General features: G+C 32.6%; 1 protein-coding gene across 5 annotated transcripts; it reads right to left on the bottom strand.

Annotated features, from left to right (window-relative positions):
• Window positions 1-1,278: 1,278 nt before the first annotated feature.
• LOC144854647 (uncharacterized) lies at window positions 1,279-20,731 on the bottom strand. 5 transcript variants are annotated; one of them, XM_078712581.1, is made up of 11 exons: window positions 20,486-20,731; window positions 18,478-18,731; window positions 18,163-18,213; window positions 17,419-17,631; window positions 16,190-16,321; window positions 15,706-15,748; window positions 15,099-15,304; window positions 4,447-4,503; window positions 3,784-4,263; window positions 3,457-3,600; window positions 1,279-2,877 (listed from the first exon to the last, which is right to left on the bottom strand). In XM_078712581.1, exons 2-11 carry the CDS (start codon window positions 18,724-18,726, stop codon window positions 1,579-1,581), a joined length of 2,874 nt encoding a protein of 957 aa, XP_078568707.1. In that variant the 5' UTR covers window positions 18,727-18,731; window positions 20,486-20,731; the 3' UTR covers window positions 1,279-1,578. The 5 variants fall into 5 exon arrangements, with proteins under 5 accessions (XP_078568707.1, XP_078568708.1, XP_078568709.1 ...); XM_078712582.1 differs by lacking the exon at window positions 20,486-20,731 and adding an exon at window positions 19,481-19,718; XM_078712583.1 differs by lacking the exons at window positions 15,099-15,304; window positions 15,706-15,748; window positions 16,190-16,321; ... (2 more) ...; window positions 18,478-18,731; window positions 20,486-20,731 and adding exons at window positions 5,024-5,223; window positions 5,508-5,559; window positions 6,130-6,267; ... (2 more) ...; window positions 8,147-8,389; window positions 9,467-9,734.
• Between the last annotated feature and the right edge of the window lie 40 nt (window positions 20,732-20,771).

Genomic DNA, 20,771 nt, shown 5'->3' with positions numbered 1-20,771 from the left:
TTTGGTCATATTTCGAAAATTTCCCTGTACTATAGTACAGGGATTTTTTCAAAAATGGCCAAAATATCGACTGTTTTAAATTAAATTATTATGCGATAATATTGCCATATATACACATATATTGCGTTATCATCATCTTATAGAGTCATAGTAACCAGTTATGTCAAAAAATAAAAGGGTCGAAATTTGGTCATTTTTCGAAAATTTCCCTGTACTATATAGGCCTAGTACAGGGATTTTTTCAAAAATGCCCACAATATCGATTATTTTAAATTCAATTATTATGCGATAATATTGCCATATGTACACATATATTGCGTTTTTATCATCCTATAGAGTCATAGTAACCAGTTTGGTCAAAAAATAAAAGGGTCGAAATTTGGTCATTTTACGAAAATTTCCCTGTACTATAGTACAGGGATTTTTTCAAATATGCCCAAAATATCGACTGTTTTAAATTAAATTATTATGCGGTAATATTGCCATATATACACATATATTGCGTTATCATCATCTTATAGAGTCATAGTAACCAGTTTTGTCAAAAAATAAAAGGGTCGAAATTTGGTCATATTTCGAAATTTCCCTGTACTATAGTACAGGGATTTTTTTTAAAATGGCCAAAATATCGACTGTTTTAAATTAAATTATTATGCGATAATATTGCCATATATACACATATATTGCGTTATCATCATCTTATAGAGTCATAGTAACCAGTTATGTCAAAAAATAAAAGGGTCGAAATTTGGTCATTTTTCGAAAATTTCCCTGTACTATATAGGCCTAGTACAGGGATTTTTTCAAAAATGCCCACAATATCGATTATTTTAAATTCAATTATTATGCGATAATATTGCCATATGTACACATATATTGCGTTTTTATCATCCTATAGAGTCATAGTAACCAGTTTGGTCAAAAAATAAAAGGGTCGAAAGTTGGTCATTTTACGAAAATTTCCCTGTACTATAGTACAGGGATTTTTTCAAATATGCCCAAAATATCGACTGTTTTAAATTAAATTATTATGCGGTAATATTGCCATATATACACATATATTGCGTTATCATCATCTTATAGAGTCATAGTAACCAGTTTTGTCAAAAAATAAAAGGGTCGAAATTTGGTCATATTTCGAAAATTTCCCTGTACTATAGTACAGGGATTTTTTCAAAAATGGCCAAAATATCGACTTTTTTAAATTCAATTATTATGCGATAATATTGCCATATATACACATATATTGCGTTTTCATCATCCTATAGAGTCATAGTAACCAGTTATATAAAAAAATAAAAGGGTCAAAATTTGGTCATTTTTCATTATAAAAATGGCCAAAATATCGACTTTTTAAAATTCAAATATTATGCGATAATATTGCCATATATACACATATACTGCGTTATTATCATCCTATAGAGTCATAGTAACCAGTTATCCCGAATGACTACTATACAAATCATTAACTATAAACAAATAAACTGTGTATATATAACATCAAATAATGTTAAATTGTTTAACTAGTGTGTATGTTATTTAAACTGCAAAATTATTCATTCTATGCTAGTGTTGAATTTAGACGGTCGGGTTTAAAATAACCTCAATACCTTGGTTATCGTCTTGGCTAACCACACCAGGCTCTTCAACTCCCTGTGGAAGTGACCCTGTTTGATCCTGTGCGCTAAATGTCTGGTTGGTTAGCTGACTTTGTGGAGTCGACACTTCCTGACCAATGTCTTGGACCACTGAATCCTGACCGACGTTGAATTGAACCACTGCTTTCTGATCCATGTCTGGAACTACTGCATCCTGACCAATGTCTTGCTGAATAAACAAAGATTGTTCTGGAATTCCAGACTGTCTATTTACTTGAACGAACACTGGTACTTGTGACTTCCACTGACCAGGGACTACCATTCCTTGTTCCTGTTTTTGGATCTCCATTGGTTGAATTGTATTTTGGTGTAATTGGCTTTGGACTACCAAAGGTTGTATTTGCCCTTGGGGTATCAGTGATTGTATCTGTCCTTTGTAATTCAACGGTTGCACCATTCCTTGATCCACCACTGGTTGTACCTGCCCATGGCCTACAAATGGCTGCCCATGGCCTACAAATGGCTGCCCATGGCCTACAAATGGCTGCCCATGGCCTACAAATGACTGTCCATGGCCTACAAATGGCTGCCCATGGCCTACAAATGGCTGCCCCTGTCCTTTAACTGCCATTGGTTTCACATGTTCTTGGGTTGTTAACATTGGTTGCCATCTGTCTACCATTAGTTGGGTCTGTCCTTGGGCCATCATTGGTTGTCTCTGACCTGAGATAACCACTGGTTGTACCGTCATTGGTTGTACATTTCCTTGACTCATCATTGATTGTACCTGTCTTTGTGCTACCATCGGTTGCTTTTCCCCAGGAACTGCCATTGGTTGTACCTGTCCTGCCATCATGGGTTTTTCTTGAATCGCTATTGGCTGCATCTGTCGTTGAACCACCATTAGTGGTTCCTGCCCTTGGGCTACCACTTGTTGCCCCTGTTCCTGGACCACCATTCTTTGTACCTGTGTTTGGTCAATCATTGGTTGCACATTGGTTCCTTGGAACGTCATTGGTTGCGGTTGTTCGTTCCCTTGGACCAGTAACTGTTCTCCAACTATGTTTGGCTGGGCGAATTCTGATGCTGGAGTAGAGCCTATTATCTGAGAAGTGTTATCTGAAGTTTGTTGATTCTGACCAGTAATCACCATATGTTGAGGTATCATCTGTTGTTGGTTATTTACCAACCAAGGTATTGTACCATTCTGTGTTTTTGATAGCGGTAACATCATCAAATTACCCTCAGATGTCATCACCATTTGGTATCCAGTTTCTTTCTAAAAATTAAAAAATACATTATTGTTTATAAAAACTTGGTCATCATAATCTATAATGTATGACAAAATGTACTGCAACCATAAATTAGAAAAGGTACGCACAATTTTGTTTGCAAAAAAAAAAGTCCTTCTTCAGTTAAATCTTCAAAATGGATAAAAGCCTCAGTGTATAAGTGGTCATTTATAAAGGTCGTATCACTTTGATGATAGAATGGAAATGAATCGGAAGACATATAAGCAAAAGTTGAAACAAATTATACTCGAACGTTGAATAATAATTGCACTTTCTTATATTGGTAAGTGTAGGTTCGCTGTATCTGATAGTTTTCTAAAGATGTTCTTGATTCTATATTGCATAGAGATGTTATACTACACAGAGTGATCGAATGCTCCCACTGTTTGCTGTTACTCTCTTTGAATGAAAGGTAGAACACTAACCAAATGCCATTTTCTTAGTCAATGTTTATATTTATCTGTTTTTGTACATTTAATTTGAAAGTGTGCACATTTTTAAATGATATAAATAGACACGATTCAGTTTGTACTACTGCCATGGCTTTAAAATAATCATAAGCTTACCTTAGTTTCAAAACATTTAAAAGTAGAACAACCATTACGACAACAAAAGTAACAACTAAGTTGTGAAAAAGACAGACCAAACGTTGCCATGCAAACCAACATCTCCAAAACACCAAAGAAAATAATTAAACTGTCTACAATTATCTGGAAAAAAAGAGTTTTTTAAATTAAATAAACAATCTTTACAAAAAAAGGTTTTGTTTATCCAAAGTGAGCAATAAACTATTTGTCCCCAAAATCTGGGATTTAAATTATTTTTGAACAAGTAAACAACATTTAGTGGGATAAAATGATTTTAATTTGAAAATAAAACTGTATGAGCCTTACCGCTTCTGTGATGTCAATACAAACGTAACCAGTGTGGCAGCACCTTTTTTGGTATTCTGTTGTAGGTACTGGGTATGTAGTGGTATATGGATAGACTGTGTGCTTTGGACTGGATGGACGAATAGTGGTAGGCCTATCATATGAGTAGTAGGGGTAATCAGTGGTGGTATTGTGTGAGTAGTATGGGTTACCTCTGTTGTTGTAAGTGCTGTAATACGGATAGTATGGGTGATCAGTAGTTAGAAATGGGTAGTAAGGGTGATCAATTGATGGGTAAATATCAGTAGTATAATGCTGGTAGTACGGGTGATCAGTATCATAATATTGGTATCGGTGATATAAGCGTTTTTCATTAGATGAACACCAATCAGTACATTTGTGTGTGCAGTTATGTTCATCAGGAATTTTAACAGCTGCCCAGGTAAACATGTTTATAGACATAAAGAATGCTAAAATGGAAAAGGCTAAGAAACAAGGAATCTGAAAAAGAAAAATGAAAAGGAAAGTGTAAAAAACAGAATGTAAAAATACAATTATGTTAGGGCATTGATACCAAAGACTTTCAACTATTAAGCTACAACTCAACACCAACATCGGGTGTAAAGGCATCCGGACTACCCTCCAAAACACTATTATAAGACACCAATAAGCACAGTAACTTACATATGCCTCTTTCTTTGTGATACTCAGCAATCCATAAAAACCAGTCACCATAAATATCTGAAAATAAAAAAGTGTACATAAAAACTGATTATAAAATAAAAGAATTATTAAAAGGGTTAAAAGTATAGTAACTATTTATGTTATGTATTATTTATTTATTAAATGTAATCATCTTTTAGTACAACCCAATATCGCCGATAATTTAGGCCTAACCTTTTTAAAGACACATATTTTTGTTGCCTAAATATTGACATTTTTTCACGTAGGCTATGTTTTTTTTATTCCTCTGGTCTCCATGCAGGTCCATGGGATCAATCGTCTTGTATTTCTCTTAGTGACCAGAATCAACGAATTGTGGTGAAATTACTGGAAGTCAAGAGCAGGGCATGAGATTACTCTTGTTTAGAGCCTACACTATCAAACTAGTTGGGCACACACACTTTTTTTTTTATTATGGTAGTGATATGCCCAAATAATGGTAGTGATATGACATCATCATGTCCATATATGGGCACATCACATTCTTTTGTCACATAAAGTTTGATCGTGTAAACAGAGCTTTAAATAATTTGCCTACCAGTATCCCTGTCCAGATTGGCATTCCAACATGAGCAACTTTACATTCAACAATTATTGCTCCTATTCCAAGTCCAACACTGATGACCCCAATAATGATGTGGATGATACTCAGGATAATAGTGGCATTACGATGACCATTACTGTCATAGGGTGTCCAGCATGGCTTCATGGCTGATGATCTATGTTTTGATCTTGATCCTAGTTAATTCCATATTAGATAATTATAAATAATTTCATTGTAGGTTTAATAAGTAATAGTTATACTTTATACTATATAATTTAAAATGTCTCGTGTTTTTATGTAACTTCAGATTGTTTTTGTGCATAGAAAAAAAAAATCCACCGTATACCAAACAACTTTTTTTGCTCTTTTTTAACTTTATAGGGAGTCCCCAGATATCGTATTAAATTATTATTTAATTATGAAAAACTAATGAAAAAATGTTTTTCTTTTGCGTATGTCTGTACTGTCCTGTACTTACCAGAAGACTCATTTTCGCTTGCTTGGGATGAATCAACTACTTGGTCTGTATGCTGAATTATTAAAACAAAAATGTTATTTTGATTAAAACTAATTTAAAAAAATACAATTTATAATACCATTCATATTCACACGTCACTTTGCATTTACATCTACTTTACTAAATATACACTATCCAAAATGGCATATCCAAATACGCACATACAAAACAAATTCTGTCTTCTTGTTTGTCTTTTCTGAGATTCACTTATCTTTATTTTCATTTCAGTATAATAATTATATTGTCACATTGTAATGAATAAAGTTTTTGAATAACATTTTAATGTATTAACTGAATGTATTAAGATTGTTTGTGCAATTATAATTATTAATTAGGATGATTCCAATCCTTGCTATCAATTTGTAATTAAAAAAAATAATTAAAGTCAAATAAAAGGGTGGTTTATCCGTAAAGCATCATTCTTATAACAAAAGTATATATTCACTCGATACTGCTCTCCAGTATCGTAGGAATATATCGTAGGAATATTTGGTAATACAACGTACATCAAAGACCTGAAAATACATATTTTTACTGTATGTGTGAAATTACGAAGAATGCAATAATATAAAGAAGATTTTACCACAATATTATCCTTTTTCAAGCAGCAAAGTTTGACCCAATTCAGGTCACGCAAACTAAGAATAGTAGCTGCTAATGATGTAACCATGGCGATAACACCAACAACCAGGATTGCAATATCAATCCCAACATTCTCCCACTAAAAAGAAAAAAGATTATTTCATCAATACCATATTTACACACACTCTGATATATTGGGTCAGATAAATAGCTAATAATAGTTGGAATAACTTTGGAATAACACAATGATTTTATACTACCAAGATATAATGATTGTTGTTAATGTTCCGCTAGAACAATATCTTGACATTAAGTGTCAACAAAAACTATTTCATTACACATTATAATCAATAAATGTACCTTTTTGATTCGTTTTTTATTTAAAGATTTGGTACTATTGCAAGATACGCTAATATAACAGTCAGTAACTACAATATTCTCTTAATTCACGTCATAAAACATTAATCCATGGTTCTATTACGTGACAATAACTAGGCCATCTGTATAAAAGAACAGTGAAAATGTTCTCCCCACCGATTCGATGCAGATTAACATTCACTTAATGTTGTCTTACATCAAAAACATATACTAAACCAAAAGTACAAACAAAATCAAGAAACATATAACAGATTTGCACAAATAAAATGACAACAAAACATACTCAAAGACTTGTTTCCATAGATGTTCGCAAACATGTTACTGTAAATATAATTACGTTTAGTGTCCCCATCCTCGCACTCCAATCTACTGTTATCTACCTTTAAGACTAATTTATAATCGTCACAGCAGGTACCAGTAGTTCGACCAGAATGACTGTATATACAGTCATAACTTGAACAAAAGTAATGCCAGTGACCTTCTTTTTCAGGAAGAGCAGATAACATAAAAATCAGGAGAATAATAGCGTACATAAAGCAAAGCAGGTTTAACCATCCATACACAATAGCCTGTAAACATATAAATTCATATTATAATCATATTGAGTAATTGTGAATGGTGTGCCCAAGGCTCCCATTGCCTTGGTATGTAGATCTGTTGCTATGACCCATCCCACTGTAATATTAACATAACTGGTTATTTACTCAATTGCCTAACCCACGAATGTTCTTAAAATAATCCACCATTAAAATATAGATCTGAACACCAAAATAGTTAGGTTATCATTAGTGTTAGTCTAGATATAGCAAAAAGTTGATTTGTATATATAATGGCGGGAATAATGTATGGAATACGTGAACATAAAAATCCATTTTGAATTTCCAGTATACACTAATTAAACAAATATTCACTAGGGTGAATGATAACCCCTTCTAGGGTTGTTAAAAAGACCTACACATGAATGCGCCTTGAAATGTTTGATACGACGCAATATAAATGGTTTAAATGTACGAATGTTATGTAAAGAGTGAGAAGAGAAATCATTAAAAAGGCTGAATTCAACCTACATGTTTTTGCATAATAATAAATAATAATAATAAATCGTAAACTGTACCAAAACTCCATGTTTTCTAATGCACATCCCAACAACACCAGTACTGAGAAACTATATGGAAAAAATGTAATTAGAAAGTATATGTGATGTATAATCTAATCAAACATATAATACCATTATTTTAATTTGAAATCAGTCACGTTTCTAAGTGAAAATGATAATAGTAATAATAAAAAAAATAAATAAAACAGGTACCTAGATGAAATAAGGATGCGAATTGCCTATTAATCTTAACAACAATACACAACATAGTTATAACTATCTTTGCGGTTTGATAGCCCTTACATAAGCTTACATAAACCAGAGGATTATTATTGAAGGACATTTAACAAAGCCCTAGATCACATCATGGCATTTGATTTTAAACTTGTTTTTTCCCACACCAAAAGCAAAACAAATGTTGCCACTGACAGGAAATCGTCGAACAATACAATTACCAAGTTTAAAAATTGTCAAAACATTTACCTAAGTGTTAGAAAATAAGAATTACATATGGCATGAATAACAGATTACCATTGCTACTCACCAAAACACCAGCTGGAATTGACAATCCTTTGTAACGGCTGCTAAACACACAGGCAGCAAGCCCCAATCCAATTGACAAAACTCCACAGACAATGTACACAATGCTGTGTAGTTTGATGGGAGTAGTGTTAATCTTTGAACGAACAGGACCACAGCAAGATGTTTCTTCCAGATCTTCTTCTTGATGTCCATCTGACCTCTGACCTGCTGGAGTCTCTGGAACTAATAGTTCATCCATGATCTCCTCTGCAGAAAATAATTTGTATTTCTCAATCAAGTTTTTAATCACTTAAGCCAACTTATATTTCATTTCTTTATTCGAACGTACATGACAGACCTGAAAATACATATTTACTGCATGTGAAATTGTTAAGAATGCAATAATAAGAAGATTCAACTTATAGAGTGGTGTGAACAGCTTTGAGTAAGAAACATTGAACATTGTTCGTTGAACTTTGTTCTTCAATAAATTCTGGTGGTCCTCAAAAGAAATACAATTATTTATTTTGACTCTAGGCCAGAATGTAAAATTTATATTTGAGAAATCGGAAAAAAAAGTAAGCAAGTGAAAATATTTCATTGCTGGGAAGATTAGCAATAACAATAAAATCATACATGTAATGTACCCTCCTTCTATCTAGTTTAATTTAATATGAACATACAAGATATCTCCTAATTTTACATTTGATAGTACTGTTTATCAGTATTGCTGAGCTTCATGTTGAAAGACATTGAATTTTGCATTGTTATGGTCATTATAAAAATATAATACAATTCTAGATTATTTTATTATTTCTGCAGTTTAATCCTAAATATCAATCAATTTAATATCTAATGTTCATCAGTACACTGGAATGTAGATCTATTCCCACATCAAAAACAGTGTGAGATCCGATTCAGGACAGACTGCAGCTGCCCCCACATCTTTAATCTCAACATAATAATAAAGTGGATACTATCTCTATAAATACTATCTCTTAAATACTAAATTCTTATTCTGATGCGTCAAAATAAATTAGACAGGTTACATTAGCTGCATTCATGCTTGTTCCGTGAAGACGGCACCGTGGAGTTAAAACGGCACGGTCTTCCGTTCCGTAAAGACGGCGCCGTGTTTATAATAATGGAAAATCATCAGAATTGAACGGTCTGTGAATGTATCTTTGCGCATAGTATAACTATCACTCCATTCTAGAAACTCAAATTAAAAATAAAGGAACTACCTTCATACACAATCTTAACTTGATGCTTGTTTTTGGTTAATTGTAAAAACTGCCGAAAATAGAAAATCAAAGTAAAATGGTTGCAAAGAACAGTTTACTTACGTTTATAATGCTGGTTTTACATATAATGATGATGATATCCTGATAGCTATACAGACCTAGTTAATGCGTCAACAATGTTTTATTGTGGAAATCTACTAATGGCTTCAGGATATGAAACTCCGAACTATAAACGCTTTTGCTTTACAAGAGAGTGAGGTTAATCCCCGCCTTTACCATTGTTTATTATGTAAATGCATACCAACTCTGTTATCATTTGAATGTGCAGCCATTAATGCTGGATGGAACTAATCACAATTATTAGGCGTGTCCCATAATGTCATCGGGTTTTAAATGCATGCATGCAGGTCGGCTTGTTTCAAAATTCAACAAATTGATAATTCTGTAATAATAAAAGATTAGCTAATCTAACTAGGAAAACTACACTCAGGCAAACTGTATCAATTGTTCTTAGCTACAGCCTATGTTACTCTGGAGGCTTATTCACCTGCAGAATGAATAAAAACTGTGATTTGATTGGCTGAGTTCACAAACATCAGCAAACTAGTTTGTCTAGAAGGTGGTCCATGGCATAATGTTTGAAAATAGTTTTCTGCAGTATTGCCAACTAGTCTAGTAAACCTTGAAAATGTCTTTTCCCAAAGTTTGTAAAATAAAGTGTGCTAGTGTAGAGTAGAATTGGAAAACAAATCTTACTAAAGATTAAGGACAAACTATTTACAAATTGGAGAATATACAGTTTCAGTTAATTGTTCATATTATTGTACAAAAGGGTCAAAGGTACATACATGAAAGGATAACCAAAAAAGAGCAAAGCTCCTACACAGAGTTTGGCCACCTACATTTAAATTAAATTAGAAATTAAGAAAGAAAATACAAAATTACGAACGTAATTTTAGCAGCACAAGACGACTAACTAAACAAGTTGGCGATAATAATACCACAATACCTCTTACTCAGCTCTCCTGCCTGTGGTAAACATCTTACTTTGCTGTGCTCCGAAAGATGTGTTCTCTCTTGAGAATTTGTTGATTTGATTTATGCTAGTTAAAAAAGCATCACATTAACATATTTTTTTCTGTAGTTAGATATAAGCACATATCTTGATATTTTCAATAGTGGAATAAGCACTTGATTTCACACAGAAAGATGTAGAGCAGACTTGCAGTTACAGGTAGGATGATCCAGGATGTGAATAATAAAAATGCATAGCATATAAATGATAAACACAATGTATTGTAACATTATAATCTCTTCAAATGACTGTTAAACACCAAACACAGATGGCATCACATTAAACAATTGCTTAATTATCATATGCCTTCTCTATTATTTAGATAAAATAAAATACTTAAAATAGTTCTTTCTACACATAAATCATTGCATATCAATACAAAATAATAATTTAAAATGTAATGGATAATGCACATTTGAAACAACAGGACAAGCTACAAGTATAAGTTTTTTTCTATACATTTACAAATACTAGTAACCACAGATTTAGTAGGCCTACTGTTAGTGAGCTACAGAGAAGCAACTCTCTAACCTCTATCCGTTTTTCCATCAAAATCTGTTATATATTTTATAGTAATTGTATTACTAATGGCAATCAATAAATAACTTCTTTGGAAAAGGTTTACATTTTACAAGAAAGTGGTGCAGTACAAGTACATTTATGGACAATGAAATCAACACTGCTACAATATGAAATGTGAAAAGGCCTACATACAAAAATACATTATAAACAGCATATTTTTATTCATTTTTGGTGATAATATAATATTAATTGTTGTTATCATTCAAGCTCAATGAAACTAGTAATATTCTGGTTAACTTTTGTCCTATCTCCCTTTATAAAAATCACAAATCATTTTTTTTCATAAGCCTCAAACTAATTGCATACTTAAATAATCTGGGTGTAATTGTTTTATATACTGTGTATAAATATTATTTTAAATGTATTTTTGCACATCCTAATTTACTTAAATCTAGATGGCTGGGTTTTAAATAACCCCAATGCCTTGGTTAGCGTCTTCACTGACCACAGCAGGCTGTTCAACTCCCTGTGGAAGTGACCCTGTTTGGACCTGTGTGCTAACTGTCTGGTTGGTTAGCTGACTTTGTGGAGCTGACACTGGTTGGACCTGTGTGGTAGCTGCCTGGTTGGTTAACTGACATTGGTGAGTTGACACTGGCTGGTTATTTGGTTGCATCTGGCTTTGAACCACAGCATCCTTACCCATGTCTTTTGGTTGCTGAATAAACATAGACGATGTTGGAATTCCTGGCTGTGTACTTTCTTGAACAAACACTGGTTGCTCATGTTGTTTCTTTCCTTCGAGTGCCATAGGTTGTGACTGACTTCGGACTACTGTTGGTTGTCCCTGCCCTGTTGCAACCACTGGTTGCATTTGCCTTTGGGCAACCGCTGATTGAACTACAATTGGTTGTACCTGACCTTGGGCTATTATTGGTTCTTGTTGCCCGTTTCCTTCAACCAACTGTCCAACTATATTCGGCTGGACAGCAGACACTGATGTTTGATTCTGGCCAGCAATAAGTTGATTAGCAGGAATCACCATTGGTTGAGGTATCATCTGTTGGTTGTTTACCAAGGAAGGTGTCATACCGTGCTGTGTGTTTGGTACTGCTACCATCATCATGTTACCATCAGATGTCATCATCATTTGGTATGCAGTATTGGTCTGGAAAAAACATGGAATTGTTAATAGTAAAAAATCATTGTTGTGAAATAATAACTGAATTAAATACATAATTGTATTAATTGTAATTTCAGTAAAAAAAAATAAACAACTAAATGGCTATACTGTCTGAAACGAAAATTAATTTGGGAATTACAACTATTTTCCCATAAAATGAAACTTTTTCAACCACCTCTCCTTCCTCCTAGAAACCTCTTCCTTCTTTTATTGCAGATAATGTTTCACAATGTGTGCAACTCCAAGATGTTATCAATAGAAATCTACACCTATTAGTATGTACTCTAACCCTTTATGAAACTGTTGAAGCAAACATCAAACAATGTTTTAAGATGGATCTTCAATAAACAAGTGAATAGGAAATATTATGTTGTTATATATAGGGGCTCAATCTTGTTTAGCCTCCTTCACACTTAAATCCATGGCTCAAAATTAATTGTAAGGTAGTGCTCTGTGTTTAAGAGTTCCTTCACCACTTATATAAATTAAAATAGAATTTCAATTTATTACACAAAAAAATTCATGGAAGTGTATAGGGCCTATACATACCTCCATGGTAAAAACAAATATTCTATATGCTGGAGCAATACAAATAATCTTAGGCCTAAAAGAAATAATCTTACCTTAGTTTTACAACATCCTTTACAAGTAGTGCAACCATTAAGGCAACAAATGTAACAATTAAGTTGTGTAAAAGACAGACCAATTGATGCCAAGCAAACCAAAAACTCAAGAACGCAAAAACCAGAAACTAATTCATCTACAAACCTCTAAAAAAAGAATCGTTTTCAATAAAACAAATATTCAATTTAAAAAGCATGTGATTTAGTTTTTGTAATTTTTCAAAAATACTAAACTTGAAAGTTGGGAAAGCACTAGATATTTTTATTGTGGTGTACAGTAAATTATGAAACTGTATATAGTACTGTTTCAGTAAAAATGATGTACTTTAATATGGGTAATAAACAGTATACAGTATTAGATTAAAAACAAGGCCAACAGCCATAAGTCGCGTGCTCTCAGAAAAAAATGAACTTTCAAAAAGTAATGTACTTTAAAACTTATCTGTACATCAAAACAGTTCAAAAAGTACAGAAAAGCGATAAAACCGACAGACCGACCGACCGACATAGTGAACTACTAAAAACAATATAAACATGATAGTGGGTACGGTTGGTGAGTACATCTATTAAAAGAACAATTTTCGTTTGCTATATTTAGTACAAATAGTTACCCAGTTGACAATTGTAGTGGTTGACAATTTAGTAAAATTCCTATTTTAACATTATAAGTCCTGCAGCACCACTTTTTCACGACACTCGATATACTTAAACCACTCTCACAATAGGTTATATTAATGTTGTTACAAAGGTATATTTATCCTCCCAAAAAAAACAATAAGTTTTAACTAATTTTTCATTTATAAAACAGAATCAGAAAAAAACCCACATATCCTTACCGCTTCTTTATTCTCAATACAAACAAACTTAAAGTTGCAACAGTGTTTTCCAGTGGGCTTATAATAACACCACTCTAAACATTCTTCTTCAGTGCAATCCTGTTCTTGAACAATACTTAGAGCTATCCAACTAAACATGTTAGTAGACATCACCAATGTTAAAATGGAAAAGGCAAAGAAACATGGAATCTGAAAAGAGACAAGAAGAAAATGTCATTTTTATTAATTCTATGCTCTTATAAAAAAAAAAAGAATTTTATTTTTAAGAAACATACCAAATAATAAATTGATAAGTAATAAAGAACAGAATTTATCAAAATAAATGCAGTACTGCAGCTGGTACACTAAGTCTTTTAGGATTGAATAGCACATCGATTTTAAACATCATCAGAATTATCAAAATGAATGCAATACTGCAGCTGGTACACTCAGTCTTTTAGGATTGAATAGTACATCGATTTTAAAAATCATCAGAATTATCAAAAATGAATGCCAATAAGGAATAAATTAATTGTTTAGTTTAATGATCTTCTGAAAAGACAAATAAATTCCCTACAAAAAAAGGTTTTTGAGAGTGGAGTGGACATTTATGACTTATGGAAAATTGGTAGCCAAGCATTATAGTCACTAAACTTCAAATCCATATTCGTAGTTGTAAACACAACTATCTTCTTAAAACTTAAAACTAAGCTATATAATATTTATAATCCCTACCACTCCAACAGGAGGAAAACTGGTTAAATCCTCCGTCCATGACCAATACACCTTATAAAACCACACCAAATGAACCTACATTCTGAATAATAGTAAGCGTTTCTGTTGAGATATACTATCTTTAAACGGATACTTTATCTTAACCCATCTTAACAAATCGTAAAATCAGTAATAAAAAGATAGGTAAATGCAAGCCTAAATATTCATTATCATAATGTATTTGGTTGACATAATACTCATCTTTTGTCTACAATCCTGAAACAAAAGCTCACCAATAATATTATTAACTTACATAAGCACCTTTCTTTGTGGTACTCAGCAATCCATAACAACCAGTAACCATAAATATCTACAATTAAAAATTAAAATGCATATTCCACCATTATTGATTGAAATAGTGTGTTGGGCTGGGACATTGGTTCAAAATATAGTCTCCAGACCACAGAGAGGTATATTATTTTGAACCATGTCCCGATAAAAACTTTGTTTTATATACCGTACCATAATTCGGTGTGGTACGTTATGTATACCAAGCCTTGATCACACAGCCCACCCTGTGTCACACAGTAATATAAACATTCATTATTTGTAAACTTTGGATGCAATTCTGTCAGACTCAATTTTGTCAATTATAGACGGCACACACACTCATTCACCAAGTTAGTGCATTGCCCAACATGCTCAGTGTTTTCATACATAAATTCTAATATTGCAAGAATACACATGTATGCACTGCATGCAGTTATTTTACATTGAATTGAATTATAATTTTCTTACCAGTATTCCTGTCCAGATTGGCATTCCCATTCGAGCCAATCTACATTCAACAATTATTGCTGCTATACCAAGACAGGCACAGATGACCCCAATAATGATGTGGATGATACTCAGGATAATAGTGGCAATACGATGACATTTATTGTCACATGGTGTCCAGCATCTCTTCATGGCTGGTGACGATTGAGCAGGTTCTGATCTTGGCCCTACATGGAATATGTTTGCATATCATTGTATTTGACAATATCGCATTGTTTCCATGAATCAGGTAAAAAAGATTATTCTTTTAAAAATGGAAATTTGTAAATCATATGAAAATATTAAAGGTTGTTAGACGTGGGACTTTTTAAAAAGGCTTAGAATGATCTGAAAAGCTCTCTAATTAGTCGAATAATGTTAAAATCTGTACGCTATACAACACATGAGGAAACATGTGTACTCTTATAATTATTGTCGCAAGGATAATTAAAGATCAGTGAATCTTAGCAGATTGTTGTGTTGTGTTGTTTATCGTTGTCGTAATAACACTCCAATCCCATTCACACAAGGCGGATAAAACGTTACAATATTAAATTAAATTTGGTAATACGATGTGTATGGTACTTACCAGAAGACTCAGGTTGAGATGAATCGACAACTTGTGCCTCATGCTATAGAAATACAACAACAACTCAATATTAAGTTTAAAAAAAACCTGAATATATGATTAATCTTTAAAGGGTTGGTAAAGACGGCAATGCACTGAGGTCGTAACAACTTGCATACCATGTATATACATTACCCTAAATTTCTTGGCTGCAAAAAGGGGACGAATCTAAAATAACTGGTTAAAAGACATTCTTAAAATAATGGTTAAAAAAATCAAATTCATTGGGCGTTTAAACTGCATTTACATTGCAAACAAGGCACAAACTTGACGATTCCTTACTCTCTGGATGGATGACTTCCCATAGCCTACTTCAGCATTTATGTACGTCAAGTTACACAAAACTGGTGGATCAACTTCGCATTTTAGTTGTTGCCGTTTCATAACCCATAATTATTTTTTATCAATAATATACAAATTATTTTCAGTATTAAGAGGATTTTACCATATTATTATTATTCCAACAAAGTTTGGCACAATTCACGTCACGTAAAGCAAACGTAATAGCTGCCAATGATGTAACCATGACGATAACACCAACAACCAGAATTGAAAGATCAATACCAACATTCCTCCACTAAAAGAAAATTGTAAAAAAATTATAAAAAAAAACACATATTTTTGATACAACACACCTAAATTGTTAATTGCAGTCTATTTGTTTAGACTAAAAAATAACATTATATAAAACTATAAAGGAGTGGCCAAGCGGTTACAACAGTGGAGAATTCATTCATTTATTCAATATTATGTAGGCCACTGGCTCAAGTACAATAGTAGAAAATAGTACATATTATAAAATAAGTAGTAACAGCAAAATAATTAGTTCTCTTTTTATATGCGAAAAAGGCAAATATTACCAGGTTATTGATTACTTTTTTCTTTTTTTTTTCATTAGTAAAATAAACTTTTTATTTGTTGGCTGATTAAAATAATAAGGTTTTAAAAAGGTTCATGGTTCAGGTGGTAGAACAAGTCTTCTCGGATAAGTAGGTCAGTTTACGCAACATGCTCATGTGTCTCTTGAGACGAGTATAATAGTAGGGTGTCTATTTCATTTCATTTCGTTTATTGGACCAGCATATACAATTCATACAATATGAAGGATTAACCGAAAGCCCTGCAATTTCCTTTCTGGTCGTTTTACTTTATCGTTTGATTTAGTTTGCTTATTTTATTTGTATCTCCATTGAAATTCAGCCACTGATATTGTCAGTATTATCAGTAATTTGCCTTTTCATTTATATATATTTAAGTTGTTACATAAACAAAACCATAATAATTATGTTGTTAACCATGTCGTGTTGTAGATCTGTTTTGTGGTTAATATTTGTTTAGTTTATAAAGCTTCTATAATAAGCCTGGTTATTTTTTTTTTTATAAGATTTTATATGAAAAGAAACAACTGACAAGAACGGTAGCAATATGTATGCAATCTGGTGTAACATTAACGCAAACTATTAACACAGTTTTGTACGTCCCAACAACCAATGTTCAAAGGTCCTTTCTTTCAATTAGTTTGACCTAAATGTTAAAATATTAGTGTGGAACTCTTTAAAATTTGCTAAATCAGTGACTACTCATCATGCATGTTATTTAGGCTTAAATAGCAAATTTTCATAAAAACTGTCTTTTTAGACCAATTCCTTCAAATGTTTAAACTAACTTGTTTACCTTTATTTTGATGAATCTGGATTGACAGCAGCCTGTATAGGACACAGGGCGACCATTGCTGTACCTTACATCGCAGGTGAACCTATATGGAGGTAGGCCTAAACAATATAAAGAGGAAAGCATTTTCTCGCCATCAAAAACAGCTGAAGTCATAAAAGCAAGAAGGAAAAAACCATACAAAAAGCAAAACAGGTTTAACCATCCATACACTGCCTGTGTGAGAAGAGTAAATAACATATATGAATTATTTAGTTGTTGTCTTTTACAATTTGCTTATTTAGTAAGATCTTATGATGAATAATTCAATATTGGTCTTTTCATTTTGTTAAAGATGTATTGTCCCCTAAAAAAATGAAGATTAATAATTTTGACTTTGAATAGGCTATTTTTTATCTTTAACAAAGTTAATCACTTCCGTAGAAAAAACAAAAAAAAAATTATTTTCACTTATAAAGTCACAAAAAACGGATAAATTCAACTAAAAAAATATTGGCTGGCAGTCAAATTGACTATTGTTTCTAAATTATAGTCTTTTCTGGTAAGTATATTTATTTCGATCCAATTTTTGGTCAATGTGAATAACTATTATGTGACTAACTATTTAACTAAAAAATGTAAAAAAACCATATTTTTTAGGGGGACAATATATCTTTAATGTTTGTAGCAATGAAAAATTGTACCAAGTATAAATATATTGTTTTTCTAAACATGGAAGGAAAATGAAATTAAAATATAATACTGTACCAAAAGTCTATCTTTTCTAGCACAAACCCCAACAATGCCAGTACCAATAAACTATAAAATAGATAAGAAAAAATCATTCAATTTAAACTTGTATGCACTGTCATATCTGAATCATGATTAAGTTTACTCTCACAGGGATGTAGCTTAGAGAAGTGTTAGGCTATGATGAGAAGAGGTTGGTACATGGGACAGTCCTTCAGTTTCTTAGAGTGTTGACATGGTGGTGGATGACATTACAATTAAGCTTTAGGGTGGTTGACACCATGACCTAAACATTGTTTACTATAGCAATTCTGTGTACTGTATTATTTTTACCAGAACACCAGCTGGAATTGACAATCCTTTGTATCGACATTCAAACACACAAGCTGTAATGCCCAATCCAACTGACAAAACTCCACAGACAATGTACACAATGCTGTGTAGTTTGATGGGAGTAGTGTTAATCTTTGAACGAACAGGACCGCAACAAGACGGCTCTACCATCTCTTCTATCATCTCTTCTACTTGCTGCTCATCTGACCTCTGATTTGCTGGGGTATCGGACACTAATTGTTCATTCATTTCACCTGCCGAAAATGATTTCAAATTGTAATTCTTTAATAAAATAAGGATACACATTACTACCCGATTATCTATTACTACTGTATCTCTACATAGGAGATATCTCCTACTACAATATACGCCCAGTAGGCGTTTAATAGGAAATAGTTTGCATTAATTACAGCATCTCATTTGTATTTTTTTATTCAATGAACATAACATTCCTTTTATTCTCACAGAATAAGGATATTCATTTTGTTTTCTTGTCTAGTAGTAGTCTAACCTGCACTCAACATTTTCATCAAGATTTTATGGTCCAAAATGGAATGAGTTTGTAAAATTGAATCGGTTACTCCTCAGAGATATTACAAATTAATCAAACAATATACTTTCAATAATTTCACATGAAACCAATGGATAACTAATATCTGCTTATTATCCGCTTTGAGTGACGCATGAAATAAATTTATGTAATTTATTATACAAATAGCACATTATTATCATGCCTCACACTATTGACAAATTCTATGCCTCACGTGCCTCGTATTTTATCACTAGACGGAACAACGTCACTAACATTATATGTTTCACATACGTCATATTTTCTTTATGCCTCACAAGCCTGTCTCGTTGTTGTCAATAATCCATAGATCAGGCTGTATCTATGTTCACAAATGTTACGTAGGCCTACCACAACTAATTAGTCATAACTACTTGTTTGCCTACCTCTTCACTGATTTCAACATTACAGATCATTTATGCCTAGAAAACTTACCAAATTAAATAAAAGTAACCTTTAATATAACATTCACTCTTCTATCTCGGAAAATTCGGAACGTTCACTCCCAATCCTGCATCTACCAATCAAAATGGAGAACCTGGATGCACTTTTTTTAATCGATGCAAAAACATGCTGCTGCATGGAGCTCTATTCTTAAGCTCTCTCTTATCTTGTCGCTTTCAAGCAACGCTCTAAATGATCTGTTATGCTTGTATATATACATTATACTATTACTAGGCCTACTACCTACCTAATTTTTAAATGATCTGGACTGCTTCCCATTGGAAATAAGTCGGCCTTATGTAATCGGTCTGATAAATGTCTATCGGGCTCATAACGATTTATATTTAATTATTACATGTGTAGAATGGAACAGAGAGTAACACATTGGTCAATACTGTTGTCTAGTAATGTTTAAAGGGCTCAGAGTTATATTCTACATGGATGATGATACTGAGAGTATAATGTTTTAATACTTAAAATTTTACGGATGCTTTTGTATTATTACGTCGAATTGTCTGTATTTTATTCTATACAGATGATGACTGAGAGCATTGTGTTTTAAGTTTTTCAATTTTACTTATGCTTTTGTTTTCGGTTGTATATTAGGTATTTTCTATGGTGTTATGCTGAAATAAAAGATTATTGATTAATAACCATTTTTATAGAACATTGACTCTACTAAAAGGAACACGTCGGAGTTTCATCTGCAGCCAGCTGTAATGTACCAAATGGAACACTTTATCGCGTCTAACGATGTAATCTTAAAACACTTTTTCATTTATAGTTTTATTAAAATTATTTAAAAAGTTTATAGCCTACGAGTTCCTAAGGATAAATTTGTAAAAATTTGAATTTATTGACATATACAAAATCATAAATAATTATACATTTTTATATTGTCAAAATAAACAATTTTCGACTTATTGTCTATCTTGCGTCGAGCGTTCACAATAGTTTCTAATTAATCGTAATATTAAACAAAAAAGTTCAATTTACCACAACTTGATCTTGTCGATGATGCAACCCGAATAGGAGATGCAACTTGTAGGTGTTTACGCCAAACAGGGTATCTTGCGTTCCTACATGATCAACCAACATGTAGGCCTACTCCCACCAGTTCACACTAAATTCTGAAACAGCATATTCAGGCTTATACAGGCTAGCTACAAGAGATGTAAATGTAATCTACCTATGTCCCGTTTTGTATGACTTCACTGCTGCTTCTGTAGGTACAACAACGTATGTTAAGGTATGTGTCACATTCCGTTACGACAACCGTATT

The sequence above is a fragment of the Antedon bifida genome, chromosome 10, assembly GCF_963402885.1.
Source record: "Antedon bifida chromosome 10, ecAntBifi1.1, whole genome shotgun sequence".
Taxonomy (NCBI): domain Eukaryota; kingdom Metazoa; phylum Echinodermata; class Crinoidea; order Comatulida; family Antedonidae; genus Antedon; species Antedon bifida.
Note: the sequence above shows the minus strand (reverse complement) of the source record. Positions and strands in the feature narration are given on the sequence as shown.